Source organism: Gadus chalcogrammus, chromosome 11 (genome assembly GCF_026213295.1).
Source record: "Gadus chalcogrammus isolate NIFS_2021 chromosome 11, NIFS_Gcha_1.0, whole genome shotgun sequence".
NCBI classification, from domain to species: domain Eukaryota; kingdom Metazoa; phylum Chordata; class Actinopteri; order Gadiformes; family Gadidae; genus Gadus; species Gadus chalcogrammus.
Window position 1 is genome coordinate 26,453,769 of NC_079422.1, and position 18,890 is coordinate 26,472,658.

The 18,890-nt window shown below is 46.6% G+C and overlaps 1 protein-coding gene across 2 annotated transcripts; it reads left to right on the top strand.

The window, feature by feature from the left end:
• Positions 1 to 6: 6 nt before the first annotated feature.
• Positions 7 to 9,857, top strand: slc14a2 (solute carrier family 14 member 2). 2 transcript variants are annotated; one of them, XM_056602959.1, is made up of 10 exons: positions 7 to 83; positions 617 to 679; positions 1,411 to 1,597; positions 2,183 to 2,372; positions 3,284 to 3,412; positions 4,102 to 4,294; positions 6,585 to 6,732; positions 7,429 to 7,563; positions 8,067 to 8,116; positions 8,465 to 9,857. In XM_056602959.1, the coding sequence occupies exons 1-10, from the start codon at positions 60 to 62 to the stop codon at positions 8,846 to 8,848; spliced, it is 1,503 nt and encodes a 500-aa protein (XP_056458934.1). In that variant the 5' UTR covers positions 7 to 59; the 3' UTR covers positions 8,849 to 9,857. The 2 variants fall into 2 exon arrangements, with proteins under 2 accessions (XP_056458934.1, XP_056458935.1); XM_056602960.1 differs by lacking the exons at positions 7 to 83; positions 617 to 679 and adding an exon at positions 1,787 to 1,887 and having other exon boundaries at positions 1,509 to 1,597.
• The last annotated feature ends 9,033 nt before the right edge of the window (positions 9,858 to 18,890 follow it).

Below are 18,890 nucleotides of genomic sequence, written 5' to 3' on the forward strand. Positions count from 1 at the left end.
CGTTGTTTTTGAGGCTTAGGGATGTCTTTTCAGAAGCAACCTTGAGCAGCCTCATACACATGCCTGGAAACTTCGGAACAGAGGTAAGACCGCTTCCACACCGACATGTATCCTGCTGCCCCAAAATCTGTAGGCCTACACGTTTTGGGACTAGTTATGTGACACAATGTAGGTACTGGTGGATTTAAGTTTAATATTGGTTAAATCTTGCCCTGTTTTTGGAGAAGAAAAGCCTTAACAACGCAGTAACTGTGCAGTTTTCGTCATGTAGAGGTCTATGTACAGATTTTTTATGTAATCTTAATTAATGTCCTCCAAAGTTTCTAAACAAAATATACAAATAAACAAAGCAATGGGAAAGAAACAATGTAAGAAATTGAAAAGAAAAAAAAATCTTGTGAGGGACGAAATGAGTTGCTGAATAATTATATTGAAAATGTGTTTTTTTTAACACAATTTGCTGAACGGTCAAAAAAATAGTACCCCTGTTGCCATGGATATTGCGGTTCGTTTTTTACGGGCAGAAATTTAAAGACTGCTTAATATTCAGAGCACATCCTAACCATTTTGAACTGCTGGATTTCCGTCGATTGTTATATGATATTTGTTTACCCAGGACTCTCCAAGAAAGACAAGCTGCTCCCTCCGTTACACCGGACCGCCCTGCTCTGCACTGACCGTAAGTCCTCACTGCGATTTCTGAAGGAGATTTATACTCTGTCCCCCCGAACCGCCATGTTAGAAAACAAGCGCCCTGCATCGGTCAAAACACGTCCCTAAAAAACGTCAGCCTATTGAAACTAAACGTCACGTTAGTTTCAATAAAATTGTGAAGATCTGCTCTAAGATCACTGGCATCCATCTCAAGAGCATAAGTTCATTGTGGAACAAACAAGCAGTCCAGAAAGCTAAATGCATTATCAGTCAGCCAGACCATGTCCTCAGTAAAGAATTTAAACTAATGCCTTCAGGGCGGCGCTACTGTCCAATCAGGACAAGAACAATGAGGTACTCCCACTCTTTAATCCCTGCAACCATCAGGTTACTAAATGATGACAAAAGTCAGGAGTAGGTGGAGAGCACACCAGTGTTGCTGGGTGTTTCCGGGGGCAGGGTGGTTGTTACTGACGGGCTGAAATTAATTGTGAGTTAAATGTGTGTGTTGGACTGCATTTGATATATGTTTTTGTCTGCCTCCTATTGCTATTTATTGTATTTATTAAGTAATTTATTATGTGAGACTGGAAACTGAACGAAATTGCCCATCTTTGGGATAAATACAGTTTTCTAATCTAATCAAATTTCCACATCCAAAAAATACAATGGCTTTTAAAACTCGAATTATTGTCGCAGCGATTTGTTCCAGTTTTGACCCCCTCTTCCCCCCCCCCCCCTGTCCCCTCCCAACAGGAACTCACGCCCTTAATGGCCAGCAATGTCGAAGCGTCGCCCGTGGAGAAGACTGCCCCGCCCAAGGGGGGCGTGGCCAAGGGGGCGCCGTGTTGGAACGGCGCCCTGAAGAAGATGAGCCCGCGCGTCATTGCGGTGGTCACCTGCTTCACCGGGGACATGAACGCCTTTGCCAAGTGGATGGAAAGTAAGTCGACGCGCGTCAGGGAAAGGGGTGGGGGGGGGATGGGTTGGGAGGGGGGGGGGGGGGGGTGTCTCACTTGGAACGGGGGGGCTGCACATGTGCGTTACTGGCAGGAGAGAGGGGCGGGCCTCCGAGTAGGCCTCAGGTGGCGATGTGAGGGTCAGGTGTTCATGGTATTTTTGTGTTCAACAGGCACATTCATCACATGTTTGGGATCTTGCTGTGTCACCGACACTATTTCTGCTCCCCCTCGCTGTAGTTGTCGTTCTTCTTGTCGTTTTCTTGCGCTCAAGGTAAAGAAAAAATAAAAACTAAAGTGCGCTGGGACCAGATGAACTCCTAAATTAACTCTTGACTGTCTTCTCTCTTCTCACTGGTGCCTCACCCTCCCTCCCTCCTCCCCTCCTCCCCTCCTCCCCTCCTTCCCCCCCTTCCTTCCCTCCCCTCCCCTCCTCCCCTCTCCCCTCCTCTCCTTCCATTCCCTCCTCCACCCTTCCCCCCCTTCCCTCCCCTCCCCTCCTCCCCTCTCCCCTCCCCTCCTTCCCTTCCCTCCTCCCCTCTCCCCCTCCCCCCCCTTCCCCCCCACAGAGCAGTTCATCCTGCTGCAGCTGCTGGACTGGATCCTGCGTGGCGCCGCCCAGGTCATGTTCGTGAACAACCCCCTGAGCGGCCTCATCATCTTCGGGGGCCTGATCCTGCAGAGCCGCTGGTTGGCCCTCAACGGCTTCGTGGGCACGCTGTTCGCCACGCTGTCGGCCCTGCTGCTGCGGCAGAGCAGGTAGGAGGCCGCCCCCTCACGCACCCTGCACCTGGGCCCCTCTGAAGGCCTCAGGATGACGTATCCTGGGCCCCTCTGAAGGCCTCAGGATGACGTATCCTGGGTCCTTCTGAAGGTCTCTAGATGACGTATCCTGGGTCCTTCTGAAGGTCTCTAGATGTTGCATCCTGGGTCCTTCTGAAGGCCTCTGGATGACGTATCCTGGGTCCTTCTGAAGGTCTCTAGATGTTGCATCCTGGGTCCTTCTGAAGGTCTCTAGATGTTGCATCCTGAGTCCTTCTGAAGGTCTCTAGATGTTGCATCCTGGATCCTTCTGAAAGCCTCTGGATGACGTATCCGGGGCCTTTCTGAGGTCTTTGGATTTGCTATCCTGCTCTGCGGCTTTCTGCGTTTGCATTTCAGCATTCTGCTCCAACGCTTGCAGCGCATTCCACGTACGACTTGTTATCAGAGAGATAAATCACACTTCACGCTCTGCCTCATCAAATAGCCGTCAAAACATGTCACAGACGCATGAATCATGCACGGATGTTAGATCAAACGACGATTGCAGATGAACCTTGTTAACACAGATTCTTCGTTGAACGTCGTTAACGCTCTCTCACTGTTGACGATGCTGTACAATATTGACTGACATTCACCCATTCATGCACACGTTCACGCACCGACGGCGGTCTCAACCATGCATGGCGACAACCAGCTCGTTAGGAGTCGTTAGGGTGAGGTGTCTTGCTCAGGGACACCTCGACACTCAGGGATCAAACTAGCAACCTTCCGGTTACCAGTCAACCCGCTCTACCTCCTGAGCCCCATGCAGCCCCCCTCGTTAACCTTTCTCTCCGTCTACGATAAACGCCGACCCTCCGTTGAACGTCGTTCACCTCGCTCACCTCTCTCTCCGTTGTCTGCAGGGGGGCGATCGCTGCTGGGCTCTACGGCTACAACGGCATCCTGGTGGGGCTGCTGATGGCGGTGTTCTCGGCGGCGGGAGACTGGTACTGGTGGCTGCTGCTGGCCAACGCCTTCATGTCCTCGATGTGGTGAGGGCCCCTTCTGAGTGTGTGTGTGTGTTAGAGAGCGCAAAGGGCCGCATTTTTTCTGTCCGAGCCCGGCCCGCGTCCGACAGAGAGGTAACCGAGGCCCGACCCGAGCCTGACAGGCATCAAGATGTACAGTATATGTCCGAGCCCGACACAGTTAAAGTCTATTTTTCACACGGACGACGTCTCACACTAATGACACGTTTTTGTGTATGAAAGCACGCCTTTATTAAACCACTGCAAGGCATTTGGAAATGTTAACAGATGAACGCGACTAGCGCTTAATGCGCAGAATCACAACCAATTGAAATTCACATTGCCAGCAAAGGCCACGATAACGATAAATTTCACACATTCAAACAGGAGGTTCAGAGTTTCTATAGGACAGGTAGCCTATGGAATTCAAATTAACGAGCCTTCCCCAGAGCAGTAAAATTACCCGGCCACCATTTCTAAATATTTGTCCAAACCCGTCGGGTACGCGTTGCGCTCTGGTGGGGTTTCCATAGTGTGTGTGTGTGTGTGTGTGTGTGTGTGTGTGTGTGTGTGTGTGTGTGTGTGTGTGTGTGTGTGTGTGTGTGTGTGTGTGTGTGTGTGTGTGTGTGTGTGTGTGTGTGTGTGTGTGTGTGTGTGTGTGTGGCGTTGGCCCGTTAAGGACGTGGATACCAACGTGGGCCCTCCTCCCTCAGCCCTGTGGTCTCCAGCGCCCTGGCGTCCATCAACAGCCGCTGGGACCTGCCCGTCTTCACGCTGCCCTTCAACATCCTGGTGTGTGTCCACATGGTCGCCACGGGACACTACAACAACTACTTCCCCCAGGTCCTGATCCAGCCGCGCAGCGAGCTGCCCAACATCACCTGGGCGGAGCTGGACCTGGCCAAGGTCAGTGGCACCAGTGGAGGCTTCTCCATTGAGGAGAGGGAGGAAGATCCTCCCTAACATTGTTGAGAATAAAAAGATGTAGATGCCCAGACTATTGTAATGAATTAATGCCCTTAAATATGACTACTTTATTGCCTTTGAATATATAATGTTTGTTTCCCTGGGTAAAGGGACATTAGCACCCCCTTTCGCCTATTTACAATTACTTCAGGGAGGAACGTCCTCCCTTAGCCTCCGTTGACTCCCATTCATTTCCCCGAAAGTACTGGCGGCCGGTGGATAACATGGGTTTCAATGGGAGAGAGGAGGAAAGTCCTCCTCTGAGTGGGTGGGACCTTAAGGGGTCTGATTCGCGCAAAAATCTATCCGTCTGCGCTATGAACCAATAAGCAGGATCCCTGGATGTTGAGCAGTGTTGCCAGATTGGTCAGATTTCCCACCCAATTGGGCTACTTTTAACCATGTTAGGCTGGAAGAATTATCATTGGGCGGGAGATCTGCCCAATCTGGCAACGCTATCGATAACAAACCTGGTCTGCATTGCCGCGGTGCTCAGTCAGAGACGCAGAGCAAGTGAAATCTGCGATAGCGAGATCCTAAATGCACAATGGAAACATTGGAAACGGAGGACATTGTTAACTTCTTATTAAAAAAAGCATTCCATTCATTGAGTTACAGTGCTAAATTAGCGACCAAAGAAAGAGGTAGACCACTTCCCAAAATCAAGGTCACCAGAAGTAATGGCAACGTCAGTGTTGTGAGTGCCACATGGTTTGCTAGGTACGCATGGCTTACTGGTAGCATTACAAGCAATCGACTGTATTGCTGGCCCTGTTTTCTTATGAATAATAGCAAATCTCCAACGTCGGCTGTTCATGGTTTCACTGATGTGAAAAATCATGATAGGGCAACCAAACGCCACGACAAGTGTCTAGATCACGTTGGTGAGCACCAACGTGATCTTGACACTTGTCGAGATCTAGGCCCAATGATAGGCCCAGATTTTTTTATTTACTTTTACAAATCAATAGTAGGCCTGATTTGACTAATATGCTTTGCATCCTTTCCTTCTCAAATTACAGTGATGCCACTGGTGGCTTTGTATAAATTGTATTCACATAACTCCCTCCCTGCTATTTTGTAGTTCACCAAAACACCCTAAAACAACTTGAGTCTCACATTCTTATGCCACCATACACCCAACAGTGCAAGCAGGCCAATGGCAACCAAGCGCGCAGTCCTTCCTCCCTCACTTTAAAAGCCACCAGCCGCCACTGAGTGGCACCTCCGGGTCTCTGTCCTTCCTGCCGTGTGTCTCTGACTCTCCCCCTGTGTTTCTCCCTAGGTCTCTCTAGGTCTCTCTGTCTCTTCCTGTGTCTTTCTATCTCTCCCTGTATCTCTCTCGGTGTCTCTCGCTCTCTGTCTCTCTCAGTCTCTTCCTGTCTCTCTGTGTCTCTTGCTCTCTCTGTCCCTCCCTGTATCTCTCTCGGTGTCTCTCGCTCACTCTCTCTCTGTCTTTCTGTGTCTCTCTCCCCCTCTCTCTATGTCTCTCCCTGTATCTCTCTCGGTGTCTCTAGCTCACTCCATCGGTGAGATTGGAGACTTGTAACGAGTGGGAGCAAGAAAAGAGCAGAGAAAAGCAAGATTTTGAAAATAAGCCACTCCTTTCAAAGGCTTGTGGTCCAAGGACCAGAGATTATAACAGCCTTTCACTCACAGACGGCTGACAGCTGTACCACTGTTTAAGGAACCACCATGCATCGCTTTAACCTTTATGGGAGGGGCAAGAGAGGACATTCCAGTCAGGACATTCCAAGGCTAGTGTTGAAATGTTGATGATGTGATTTAGTGAAGGTCACTCTAGAAACAGACAGAGATCTTTAACCGACAACCTCTTTATCCACGTATGGCTTACGGTACAATTGCGAGAACCAGTTTTAGGTTTTCTATGGCCACAGGGTGATGTGTTCAAAAGTGACAACCAATACGGTGACATGCCACTGATTGATGTTTAAATGATTGCATTGTGTGTGTGTGTGTGTGTGTGTGTGTGTGTGTGTGTGTGTGTGTGTGTGTGTGTGTGTGTGTGTGTGTGTGTGTGTGTGTGTGTGTGTGTGTGTGTGTGTGTGTGTGTGTGTGTGCGCAGCTGTTCAGGTCGGTCCCGGTCGGCGTGGGCCAGGTCTACGGTACAATTCCGAGAACCAGTTTTAGGTTTTCTATGGCTACAGGGTGATGTGTTCAAAAGTGACAACCAATACGGTGACATGCCACTGATTGATGGTGTGCGCAGCTGTTCAGGTCGGTCCCGGTCGGCGTGGGCCAGGTCTACGGGTGTGACAACCCCTGGACCGGGGGGATGTTCATCCTCTCGCTGTTCCTCTCCTCCCCCATCACGTGTGTCCATGGTGTCCTGGGGTCGGCCATCGGCATGGCCACAGGTACGAGTCTCAGCCCAGAGCCTTCTCCTTCAGTGTTCAGTATCACGTGTTTACCTAAAGAACACCAACATTCACTAGCATTCAGGATATTCGTAAAAAATGGGCTGGGCAAGTTAATGCGTTAATTACGCGTCAACGCAATCCTGTTTTAACACGATTAATACAAATTGACGCATTATCGCAGATCCTTTTTTTTTCTTTCTATGCCTTTAAAGGTTTTGCCCACAGAATGTCAACGTATCAGAAATCATTTTTGTTTTTAGTTCCACTTACTTTACATTAGATTACACTTGCAGTAAGTGACTGCCTGATTACGATTCCCAAATCTATGGCGCTAATTAGTTGAATTTAACTACACTTGTAGTAACTGTTGGTTTACAATTGTACCAATTAACTGCCTGTTTACAATTCCCAAATCGATGGTGTTTCATATTCAACCCACACTGAGTGAGACAATAAAACTCCCTCAAGATCACTCGGCCTAGTTTTTGCTCATTAAGTATATTTGGTACGAATGATAAAGTGTCATTCCATTTGACAATCTCATTTAACTTAAATTGGAGAGTATTTAAAATATCATTTTAAAAGTGTGATTAATCGCGAGTTAACTCACCATACTATGTGATTAATCGCAATTAAAACTCTTAATCGTTGCCCAGCCCTAGTATAAAGAAGATGTGTTGTTGCTGCGTGCAGGTCTGGCCCTGGCAGCGCCCTTTGGAGACATCTACTTCGGCCTGTGGGGCTACAACAGCGTGCTGGCCTGCATCGCGATAGGGGGAATGTTCTACGCACTCACCTGGCAGGTGCATCTGCTGGCTCTCACCTGTGGTAGGTAGCACTCAGAATTCAAACTGACATTTAGGGCATTTAGCAGACGCTTTTATCCAAAGCGACTTACAATAAGAACATCTTCAGAAAAAAAAGAGAAATGACAATATATCTCTGTCGGTAAAGTAAGGATGTTAGTAGAACAAAGTGCCAAACACTAACAATCACTAGGTTAACCCATTCCCCGTAAACAACAAAGATGGCTAGGATAAGATGCTACACAATGCTTTTTTCTACAATGCTTCTTTTTAAGTGCAAGGACGTACAACATACAATAAGGGCGTAAGGGAGGGGTGGGGAGTTGGGGGGTCAGGTAGGAGGCTATCCAGACTCCAGGTGAACTCTGAACGAGTGAGACTTGATTCCTTTGCAAAAGCCGGGGAGCGACATTGCAGTCCTGACGTCGCCCCCCCCCCACCCCCCCCCTCCAAACCCGCCTCTCTAGCCGTTCTGCGCTCGACAAAACCAATGACCTCCTGTGCCTCTGCTCTGTCCCACTCCAGGTTTCTTCTGCGCTTACCTCGGCTCCGCCATCACCAACATCATGTCCAACGTGAGTACGACCGACTCAGGTCTCCGCCGTGCTCACATTTACACTTGCATTTACATTTTACGTTTAGGGGATATAGCAGACGCTTGTATCCAAAGCCACATACAACCAGTCATTCACACATGCACACACCGACGGCGGAGTCGACCACGCAGTGCGACAGCCAGCTCGTCAGGTACAGTCATGGGCGAGGCATCTCGCTCACGGACTCCTCAACCCTCCGGGCAGAAGGGGGTCGAACTAGCAACCTTCCGGTTATCAGCCAACGCGCTCTACCTCTTGAGCTACTGCCGCCTCATTTGAATGTTCCTTAAGTCTCCCCGGGGGTCTGACGGTCTCTCCCGTCCGTAGTTCGGCCTTCCCGCCTGCACCTGGCCCTTCTGCCTCTCGGCGCTCACCTTCCTGCTCCTCACCACCGAGTGCGTCCGGATATTCAAGCTGCCCCTGGCCAAGGTGACCTTTCCGGAGAAGAACCTCTGCTACTACTGGACGCTCCGGCGGGAGGAGGAGGCAGAGAAGGAGGCGCTGAGGAAGGTGGAGGAGTTGGAGAAGGAGGAGGAGCTGAAGGAGGCGGAGGAGAGACCGGACGAGAAGGAGGTCCTCAGGATCCATTTGGAGAACCGGGAGATGGAGGAGAGGAGGGAGGCTGAGGTGAAGTCGATGAACACGGACTCCGTCTCCGTGGACATGTCCATCTCCGTGGACATGGGTACCGGGGTGGTGTACGCTCCGTGAAGGTGGAGCCGGAAGGTGGAGGACACTCAAACAATCATTATGGCTCCTTTATGTACAACGCTTACGGCTCTGCTGACTACTACTTATGTACATTACTGCACTTTATGAGATTTTTTTATTAAAGTTTTTTTTATAATATAATTCCCTTGACTCTGGTGATTCTCTCATCTTCAGAAAGGTCACACTGGAGCTATCTATGTGCCCCCCCTGCTGGCTTCTCTAGTACACAGCAGTAGAACAAAACGGGCGTGTTGATTATCCAGACCTCTTCGAGTGTCTTAAAGCAGACCTCATGTCATCACAGCTGCCCAGCCAGTAGAGCAGAGCATGAACCCCTGAGAGGGCTGTTTGATTCCCTGTGTAGCTCAACTGGTAGAGCCAGGCATTAACACTGCCAGGGTTTGGGGTTTGAGTCCCTGCAGCGTGGGTCTGAGATAGGGAAGCACCGAATATTCGGCCACCGAACATGTTCGGCCGAAAATGGCCCAAAACATAATGTTCGGTTTCGGCCGAAGGAGTAAAAAGGCCGAACATAATACACCAAACATTTTTATTTATTTATTTATTAAAATAATAACTATTTTTGCTATAATGTCTGCTGGAATGTTAGAAAACGTTCAGTATTAAATAAATATTTTGTATCAAATATGTAATTGATTTTTTTTTATTGAAAAGCAAGACAAAAAAGTTTATAAAGGACATTTAATTGTTTGATTTATGCAATGGTGAAAATTTAAAGAAAAATTTATGAAAAACAGAAAAAGCCACTTTCGGTATTCGGTTTCGGCCTTCGGTCCAACTGTTTCAGTAGATTAGGGTTTCGGTTTCGGCCAAGAACTTTCATTTCGGTGCATCCCTATGACTGAGATGGCATGTGGCACACGATGAGGGGAAGCAAACCCCCTGACCCACAATATGCAAGTGGTTATAGAAGTGGCTATTATAATGGAGAAAGAGGGGCTGAAACTCTACCCCCCCTCCCCTGAGGACTTCAGAGGGTGAATCCATTTACCTTGAGGGCATTTAGCAGACGCTTTTATCCAAAGCGACTTACAATAAGTACATTAGCCATAAGAAGTGAAACTACAATAGATCGCTGTCGATACAAGATCGTTTATTGTCATACACACAATGGAAACATAGTTTGCACTGGGCAATGAAATTCTTAATTTGCAAGTTCCCTTCACACAAAATATAATTAAAATAAAAGTAGATAAATAAACTATACTACTATAAATATCTGTACAAAGAGCAGAATTTAGCTAAACAAAACAGTTAAATATAAGGTGCTATTTAGCATGTGCAATGTTCGCATACAGCAGAAGGCCCTGAAAGACATTGAAATATAGACGTTTTTGAATATATAAATTGGATGTTGAATATTATTAGTAGATAAGTACATAGTGCAAATGAAGCTCACAGTTGAAAATACATACAGTTCAGTATTGAATATAATGCAAATACAGGGTGTCATCAGTGTTTAAGAGAGTCATTCAGCAGCCTGATGGCCTGTGGATAAAAACTGTTTTGAAGTCGGGTTGTTCTGGCTTTCATGCTCCTGTAGCGTCTGCCAGATGGTAGCAGTGTGAACAGTGTGTGCTGGGGGTGTGTAGGGTCCTTGGTGATGTTGTGTGCCCTCTTTGTAACCCGGGTGTTGTAAATGTCTTGAAGTGATGGGAAGGCTGCTCCACAGTTGTATTGTGCAGTTTTAATCACACGTTGGAGAGCCTTCCTTACCTGTACCGTGCAGTTTCCAAACCACACTGTGAATGGAGTTGCTCAGGAGGCTCTCCACTGTACACCTGTAGAAGTTGCTGAGGAGTTTGGATGACAGTCCAAATTTCCTCAGCCTTCTTAAGAATTAGCGCCGCTGCTGAGACTTCTTGGCAATGTGCTGGGTGTTGTGAGACCAGGAGAGGTCCTCGCTGATGTAGGTGCCGAGGAATTTAAAGGTTTTCACCCTCTCTACCTGAGTCTCGCTGATGTGTAATGATGAATGACTGTGCTGGTCTCTCCTCTTCCTTGGGTCGATAATCCACTCCTTAGTCTTCTCTGTGTTTAAGGAGAGATTATTTGTGTGGCCAGAGGACACCAGCAGAGGACACCACAGAGGACACCAGCTGAGCCACCTCCTCCCTGTAGTCTGTCTCCACCCCACCAGTGATCAGTCCGATGACTGTCGTGTCATCCGCAAACTTGATGATGGTGGTGTTGCGCTGGGTGGAGGCACATTCGTAGGTGAAGAGGGTGTACAGCAGCCGACTCAGCACACAGCCCTGGGGGGTCCCTGTGCTCACCGTCCTTGTGCCTGATGTCCGGGTACCAACTCTGACTGTCTGGGGTCTGTCCGTGAGGAAATCCAGAACCCAGCTGCAGAGGGAAGGTGTCAACAGTCTGGTTGGGAGGACCGTGTTGAATGCTGAGCTGTAGTCCATAAACAGCATTCGAACATACGTGTCCTTGTTCTCTAGATGTGTGAGAGCTGTGTGGATGGCGGTGTTTACTGCGTCGTCAGTGGACCCTTTCCGACGGTACGCAAACTGTAGGGGGTCCAGGGTGTCCGGGATGGTCTTTTTAATGTGGGACATGATTATCCTCTCAAAACACTTCATCACAGTTGAAGTGAGTGCGATGGGACGGTGGTCATTTAGGCAGGTTATGGTGTTTTTCTAAGGGAGGGGCACAATGGTGGTGGTCTTGAAGCAGGTGGGCACAGAAGATTGTGAGAGGGACAGATTGTAAATATCTGTTAGCACCTCAGCCAGCTCCGCTGAACAGACCCTCAGTGCACGACCCGCGATGTTGTCAGGGCCTGCTGCTTTCCGGGGGTTTGTTCTCCTCAGCGCCCTGCACACCTCAGCTGATGTCACCGTGAGTGAAGAGCTCTGTGCTGCCTCTGTTGGTAGAATCTCTCTGTTGGTGTTGAGGTCGTCGAAGCGAGCGTAGAACTCATTCAGCTCATCTGGCAGTGTGCTTTGGCTGGTTGTGACACCCCTGCTCCGCTGCTGGTAGTCTGTGATGTGTTGCAGGCCCTGCCACATGCGCCGTGGATCTGCGGTGGTGTAGCATCCCTCCAGCTTCAGTCTATACTGTCTCTTGGCTTCGCTGATGGATCTACGTAGGTCATATCTGGCCTTTTTGTAGCCCTCAGCGTCACCAGAGGCAAATGCAGTGGAGCGGGCACTGAGCATGGACCGTACATCACAGTTAATCCAGGGGTTTTGGTTTGGGTATGTTTTGCAGAACTTGGTGGGAACAACGTTGTCTATGCATGTGCTGATGTAGCCAGTAACCACTGAAGCGTATTCCTCTAGGTCCACAGTACAGTCCTCTCTCATAGCAGCAGTCTTAAACACATCCCAGTCAGTACTGTCAAAGCAGTCCTGCAGCACAGGATCAGTCTCTTCGTTCCACACTTTAACAGTTTTACTTACTGGGGGGGCCTGTTTGAGGAGCTGCCTGTAAAGCCCAGTTCAGACCAAAGATTCACCTTGCAAAGACTTGCAACGAGACGGTTTTAGAACGTCGCAGGGGCGGTGTGAACGGGTCGTTGCAAGGAGTCGCCAGAGATTGAACTGTTTTAAGCCGAAATAAATGAAAAACAAATGCTTAAAATATGATACATTACGGGATTCGAACTCGGATTTCGGATTTCATTCCGTTGTTCCGTAGACCCACAGAGAAATTCTCCGCCAAAGATTATAAATTCTTCCTGAAAACCTGAAAGGCAGCCAGATCAACTTGTGACTCTACGTCAGGGATGGGCAACTTTCATGATAAAGAGGGCCACATTTTCATCATAACCATCGGAGGGCCACATGACTGCACACTTCAACTAAACGTGAGCTGAGAGAAGCTACACAATTTTGAATTTGGTGGATATGATTTCCTGTATTCTGGTGCATTTTGGGGATGGCCACTACCTAAAAAATCATCCAGAATCATAACCTATAACATAACCCTGTTAATTGAACCAACATACATTCATTTCATGTTTTCCATGCTCAAACAGCCACATGAATGGTCAGTATTTTTATCAGTGCAAAGGGCTCACATACATCATCATTCAATGAAGTCAAAAAACTGAAAAACAGTGGCCCAACATTAAGTGCAACAACTCAATGAACTCAAACCCAACAAGCAGTTGTAGTAGTTGTAGTGGCGACTTAAGTGGATATCTTTAATGACTGATATCGCTTCTAAGCAAACTAGACGCATGGGTTTGCCTTCGAATTCTATGAATTCTTCTCATCTTTCTTGACCGAGTTTTCTTTTTTTTATTATGTGCAGGCCTGACTGAGTGAGGATGCGGGCCGCCGCCAGTTGCCCATCCCTGCTGTACATGGATAGTAGGGTCACAAGTTGATCTGGCGGCCCAGCACTCCCTGATCTCACCTTGTGTTGTTTTCCTGGCTCTCAGCTTGTCCATTTTATTTTGGAGGAAGCGGACATTAGCTAGCAGTAGCCTAGGTAGCGGTCAGACCCGTCACCAGACCTGAGTCTTAAGGGGGGCATATGAAATGCATTGGGGGGCACAATTATTATTAGCCTACAGCATGTATATTTCCTCTATTCGCGCAGCACGTAATCATCACGTTACGCTGAATAATTTACGCTGAACCTACTCATCAACATATCCTTCCACTCAGACGTAAACCTGTGAGTCAGGTCCTTTTCAAAAGCAAGCTGAATCAGCTGGGCCTTGCGTCTGTGCAGCATACCGCGCCGATGCTCTGAGAAGACGTTTTTCAACGTGGAAAATGAGTTTTCACACATTGCTGTGGGAGCTCCTAAAGTTAGGGCAAGGTGTAGGCTGTGAGAACAGTCGGCATAGCCTGGAGTGCACAGTTAAATGAGCTAAGGATGTTTGCCATTGTCCATTTTCCGTCTTCGGGGGAAATCAGGGTGTCATTAATTTTCTTAACCAGGAACTCACGAGCCACAGTATATTCAGATTCATCCACATCAGTTCCAGCTAATAGCAGGAGAGGTGTTACGGTTACCTTTGATGGGTCCAGGAAATTATCAGACTGATTATTAGACTGTTGGTGGGCTTTTCCACCACTTACGAATATCCATAATGATGAACTAATGATGATTCTAGGTTCTGACTTTTGGGGGGGCTCAACCCCAGGAAGCCACAGGTGTATATGAGGTAAAGTCCTGTCCAAGATTTTTTTATTCCACAACCTTTATTTTCTTAGTTACTATGCTGTTGTATGTTTAAGCCAAAAGCTGTCAGTGTCAGCTAAATAATGCATTTCTGAATCATTAAAGTGATGAAAGGAAAAAATACTATTTGGATGAAGGAATAATCAATGGATGTGAACTGTAATAACAAATTTGAGGTATATTAAACTCCTTTGTGTAAGTTTATTTACACAGTTACTGAAACACATTGGTACAACATGTAAGAGATTAATAATATGAGAAACATACCACTATTTCGGGAGCAATAAACTACGTTGTCTCACTTTCAGGGACCTGGGCGTTTTCATTGCCACAACAACGTGAGCTAATCAACAAGTACATGTATGTTCTAGACCAGTGGCTCTCAATTATTTTCTGTCATTCCCACCCTAGGAGACAGATATTTTATTTCGCGCCCTCCCTGAATTGAAATAGCCTACTATTGAGAACCTGCTAATACTTATTTATTTAGATTAATACGGAGATAACATCTGCAACTTAAACAACTTAAAACAATTTCCAAGTTCAGTTTATTAACTCAATTTGGAACATTTAAACAAGACTGCTTAGTCTGTGTGAATCTTAAAACAGAGAAACAAGAGCATATGATTCACTGGGGTTTGCATTTAATCAAAAATATTTTTAAAAAGTAAACAATGGTCACTTGTCAGCTTCATCAGCCCCTCTGTCATGACTTTGTACGATCAAAATTATTGTAAAACTTTTGACCCTTGATATTATGTTTATTTAAAATAAAATAAGTAACTTATTAAAATAAATAAATAAGACACAGTCCCGTCTGCCGCTGGCGCCCCCCCCCCCCCCCCCCCCCCCCCCCCCCGACACATTTTATAAGCTGAGGGCGTTTTCATGAGTCTCATAGTATTAGAACATATTGTACTTGTTGATTAGTTCACGTTGTTATGGCATTGAACATGCCCTCAGCTGATAAAATAATGACAGCGTTTTTTTTAAACTGAAACTTAGCACCCAATGACAACTTTTTCTGCTCCTTGCATCTTATCATGCTTATCATGCTACGCAGCATTACAAGCCCCTGCCGACTAAAACATGAAGCATTCAAGAAGAGGCATAGATAGAATCGCCTTGTGGTCAACTGTCATTTAAAAGGTCATTTGACAGATTATGTCAAGGTTTTAAAATGATTATTATTATTATTAGCTGGTCATGTTATTACACAGCTGGAAATCGTGGATTTTCTGATAAAGACTAGCTAGCCTATTTGACAGACAAAACAGAAGAAACTATGTTAAGTTTGCTCGTGCTGCCTTTTTGATTTTGTCAAACAGGAGACCAATCAGAGGTTAGAGATTCCTGCAGGAAGGTTGCTACAGACAACATGGAAACGGAATGTGAAACCAGATTACATCACATGAAACACTAAGAATTACATTTTAGAAGACCCTGCAGAATAGCAAGATTCCAAGAACGGAATGTGAAAACATTCTTTTATCACACAACTTTTATCACACTACCAATCCCATCAGATAGTGGTCCAGGGCTGGCGTCCATTCTGAATGATATCGATTCTAGCCCCATCTCTCCCCAGGCCAGAGACAGTCTTTTGGGCCTGGTTCTGACGTGAGTGAGTGTGTAAGGGTGAGTTACTAGCACTTCACCCTGGTTTCAGTGTTGTGGTGACGGCCAAGGGGGTTGGGTTGGAAGTGACCTTGTTTGTCCTGCAGAATAGCAAGATTCCAAGAACGGAATGTGAAACCAGATTATATCACATGAATCACTAAGATTTACATTTTAAACGACCCTGCAGAATAAGATTTTCACATTGTGAGCTTTGGTGCCCTCATCTGATATTATCACCAGGCGACGATACGATCCAAGGAGCAATTAGCAGATCGCAGATGGATGTTGGGTGAGAAGTTTACAATCGTGTATTATATCATATATCGTATATAATGATGTATCACAAAATGAATCCATTAAACCTGATCTGCAATGTACGGAAGAGGATTAGGTCCACATGCGTTTAAAGTCAGAATTCTTTGCATCTAAATATCTCATCTGCATTAGACGCAAACTCTGATAGAGAAAATGCCACGACATCTCCTTTGGTTTACTTTAGATTAAACGTTGAGTGATGGTGTACCTAATCCCCGCCTGGGTGTGCCTCATTTGGGAGTTCTCAGATGAGGGATTGGAACAGAAAGCTGTTCTCAGGACTCCATGAGGGAGAACCCTATGATCCAACCCGCCGCTGCCAACATGCTGAACACATCCTGGTCCAGAGTCCAACAGGTTGTGCCTCCGTGCCAGAAGGCCGTGATCAGCAGACCTGAGCCTCACGTATTCAGACATGTTGACCTGGCGATGTTTCGCTTCATTAAGTTTGAACAATTTCTATCATCGCCAGATCTTAGGAATGGACCGATTGGGGAGATTGAAGTGTTTATATCAATGATAATCATCAATGGTACGAGGAGCAGACAATGCTGCTGAGCGCATGAACCCTGAGACATGAACCAGAATCTACATAAGATAATCGGTGTGTGATGAAAGAAAGACGAAACACAAACACAAACTGAAGGCGATCACTGATGCATTCAAGTGATTCATGCACAATGTAATCAATTTATCTTTATCCTGAAGAAACAAGACTGTGATTCCCAGGAAAAGGGGACAGGAAAATCCTATAAAAATGTCCGTTAGGTTATGATCTGCCTGGTTCTTCCAGTGTCTCCCCTTCTCCTGCTCTCCCTTTGGTTGAGGCAATTCTGTGTACATGTAACATTCACCCATTCATACACCATCTATTCTCCCATTCACAGACATATTCATCACACATTCATGCATACATCCACTCACCAATTCACACATCCATTCACCCATTCAGTAACCCATTCATACACATACCCATTAACCTATTGATACACATTCATTCAGCCATTTATGCACACATTCAAACAGATATTCATACACCTGCGAAAGTGTGGACCATGCGAGGGTACAGCCAAACCACTCATCTGATGTTATCACGTTCAAGCTAAGCAGCCTTTAGTGTGACCCAGGCCCATCACTGCCAACAGATACTGGCACCCAATCCGACATGCTGTATCTTTGAGCATCTGTGCATGCCTGTGTCCGTAGCCACTGCTGCCAAATCATATGGTGTGCTTGGGTGCTCTCATCTGACACTATCACCACACTCGTCTGGGACGAGTCTGTCCCCGATTTAAACGGGTCAAAAACCAAAGATATGCTTCTTGAGACAATCTTTTACAATAAGAAACTCTTTCACCGAGGTAAGGTTGGTCGGCCCTGACCCCCTGCAGAAGGACTCTGAGCTGGTTCAGGTTCCCCGGACCACGAGGAGCCATCAGGTCTCTTGTCGTGTTGTCCTTCTACCTCTGTTGCAGGCTTGTGTTATTATGACGGCTGTGGTACTGCTGCTCCTCCTGTTGGCTGTGGATGTTGTGTTATTGAGGGTTGTTTCCTGACTCGGGAATTCATCTTGAAATAGTTTGGACAGGATGGATCTCCCTCTGCTGGTCTATAGAACACTTATGATACAGCACTTATTACATCACACTCAAATGGCATTTCTTTTTTGCCGTTGATGAGATGACCCCATGTTACCGATCATTGTCCTGGTCTGACTTTCTCTTTAGCAGACACATGCGTCACTCACCTTTCTTGTTCTTGTCGAGGATGTCCGTGGTGAGTGAGGCGTTCCGTCTCCTACCAGATCTACGCATTACACTTTTCGCTTTGTGTGATGGTGACTACGTGACTACAGTGCATAACTACGGCCACCAAAGCACATTGTTTGCTTTGATATTATCACCAGGCGTGCGATACGATCCAAGGAGAAATAAGCCGATCGCAGATGGATTTTGGGTGAGAAGTTTACAATCGTGTATTATATCATATATCGTATATAATGATGTATTACAAAATGAATCCATTAAACCTGATCTGCAATGTACGGAAGAGGATTAGGTCCACATGCGTTTAAAGTCAGAATTCTTTGCATCTAAATATCTCATCTGCATTAGACGCAAACTCTGATAAAGAAATTGCCACGACACCTCCTTTGGTAGAGAAGAAGAATCTGGACTTGGCCTAAACCATTACTTTCAAACTTTTATATCGGCCCGCAATACAAATCAGCAAAAATTTTGCTATTTCAACTTGATTCCGGAGAGGACTATCACTTAGACCCAGATTGTTCCAGCTCGAGAACTAATCATCAGGTAATTCAGTAGCAGCAGTAGGCACTCTCTCTTCGTGCCAACATATTTATTAGATTTTAATGTTTTGAACGCCTTTTCAATCGAACACAGTTTGTTTGTTTGTAGCCTTCGGGCAAACCGGCTAAATCAGATTTCCCAGAAGGATAATAGCATGGCAACAACCTCTGAGGACTCACTACTCAACCAAGCTACAAAGACAATCATCCATCTAAAAAATGAAATTAAAAAACTCACTGACACGCTGCGAGAAAGAGAAGCTCTCCTGTCCGGCCTCATGGATGTAGCTGCCAGGCAATCCAAGCGGCTGGCATCCTTCACTGCTAGCATGCAGGACACGGTGCACTGGGATCCCGCCAGCTATTCCCAGTCCTGTTCCACACCGCACATACGTGGGCATCCAAGGAAATAAGCGGAGGCTAATGAGGGATCACCAACTAGCCTGGAAACCTTAAACCGCTTTGCACCGCTACCTATTGATGATCCTCCGGCGCCGTCCTCTTCCCGGGCTGTTGGCTCCACGGATGGTGACCTTTTCCGTCCCGGCCCTCCATCGATTTTAATACATCACTTGCAAATAAGTCATTCCTGATAAATGATCTTATCTCCACACATGACCTTGATTT

Coding starts and splice junctions, on each gene's coding strand:
- slc14a2 (XM_056602959.1), top strand. CDS start 60: ATGCCTGGAAACTTCGGAACAGAG. Junction 6,733..7,428: donor GGCCATCGGCATGGCCACAG/GTACGAGTCTCA, acceptor TGCTGCGTGCAG/GTCTGGCCCTGGCAGCGCCC. Junction 8,117..8,464: donor TCACCAACATCATGTCCAAC/GTGAGTACGACC, acceptor TCCCGTCCGTAG/TTCGGCCTTCCCGCCTGCAC.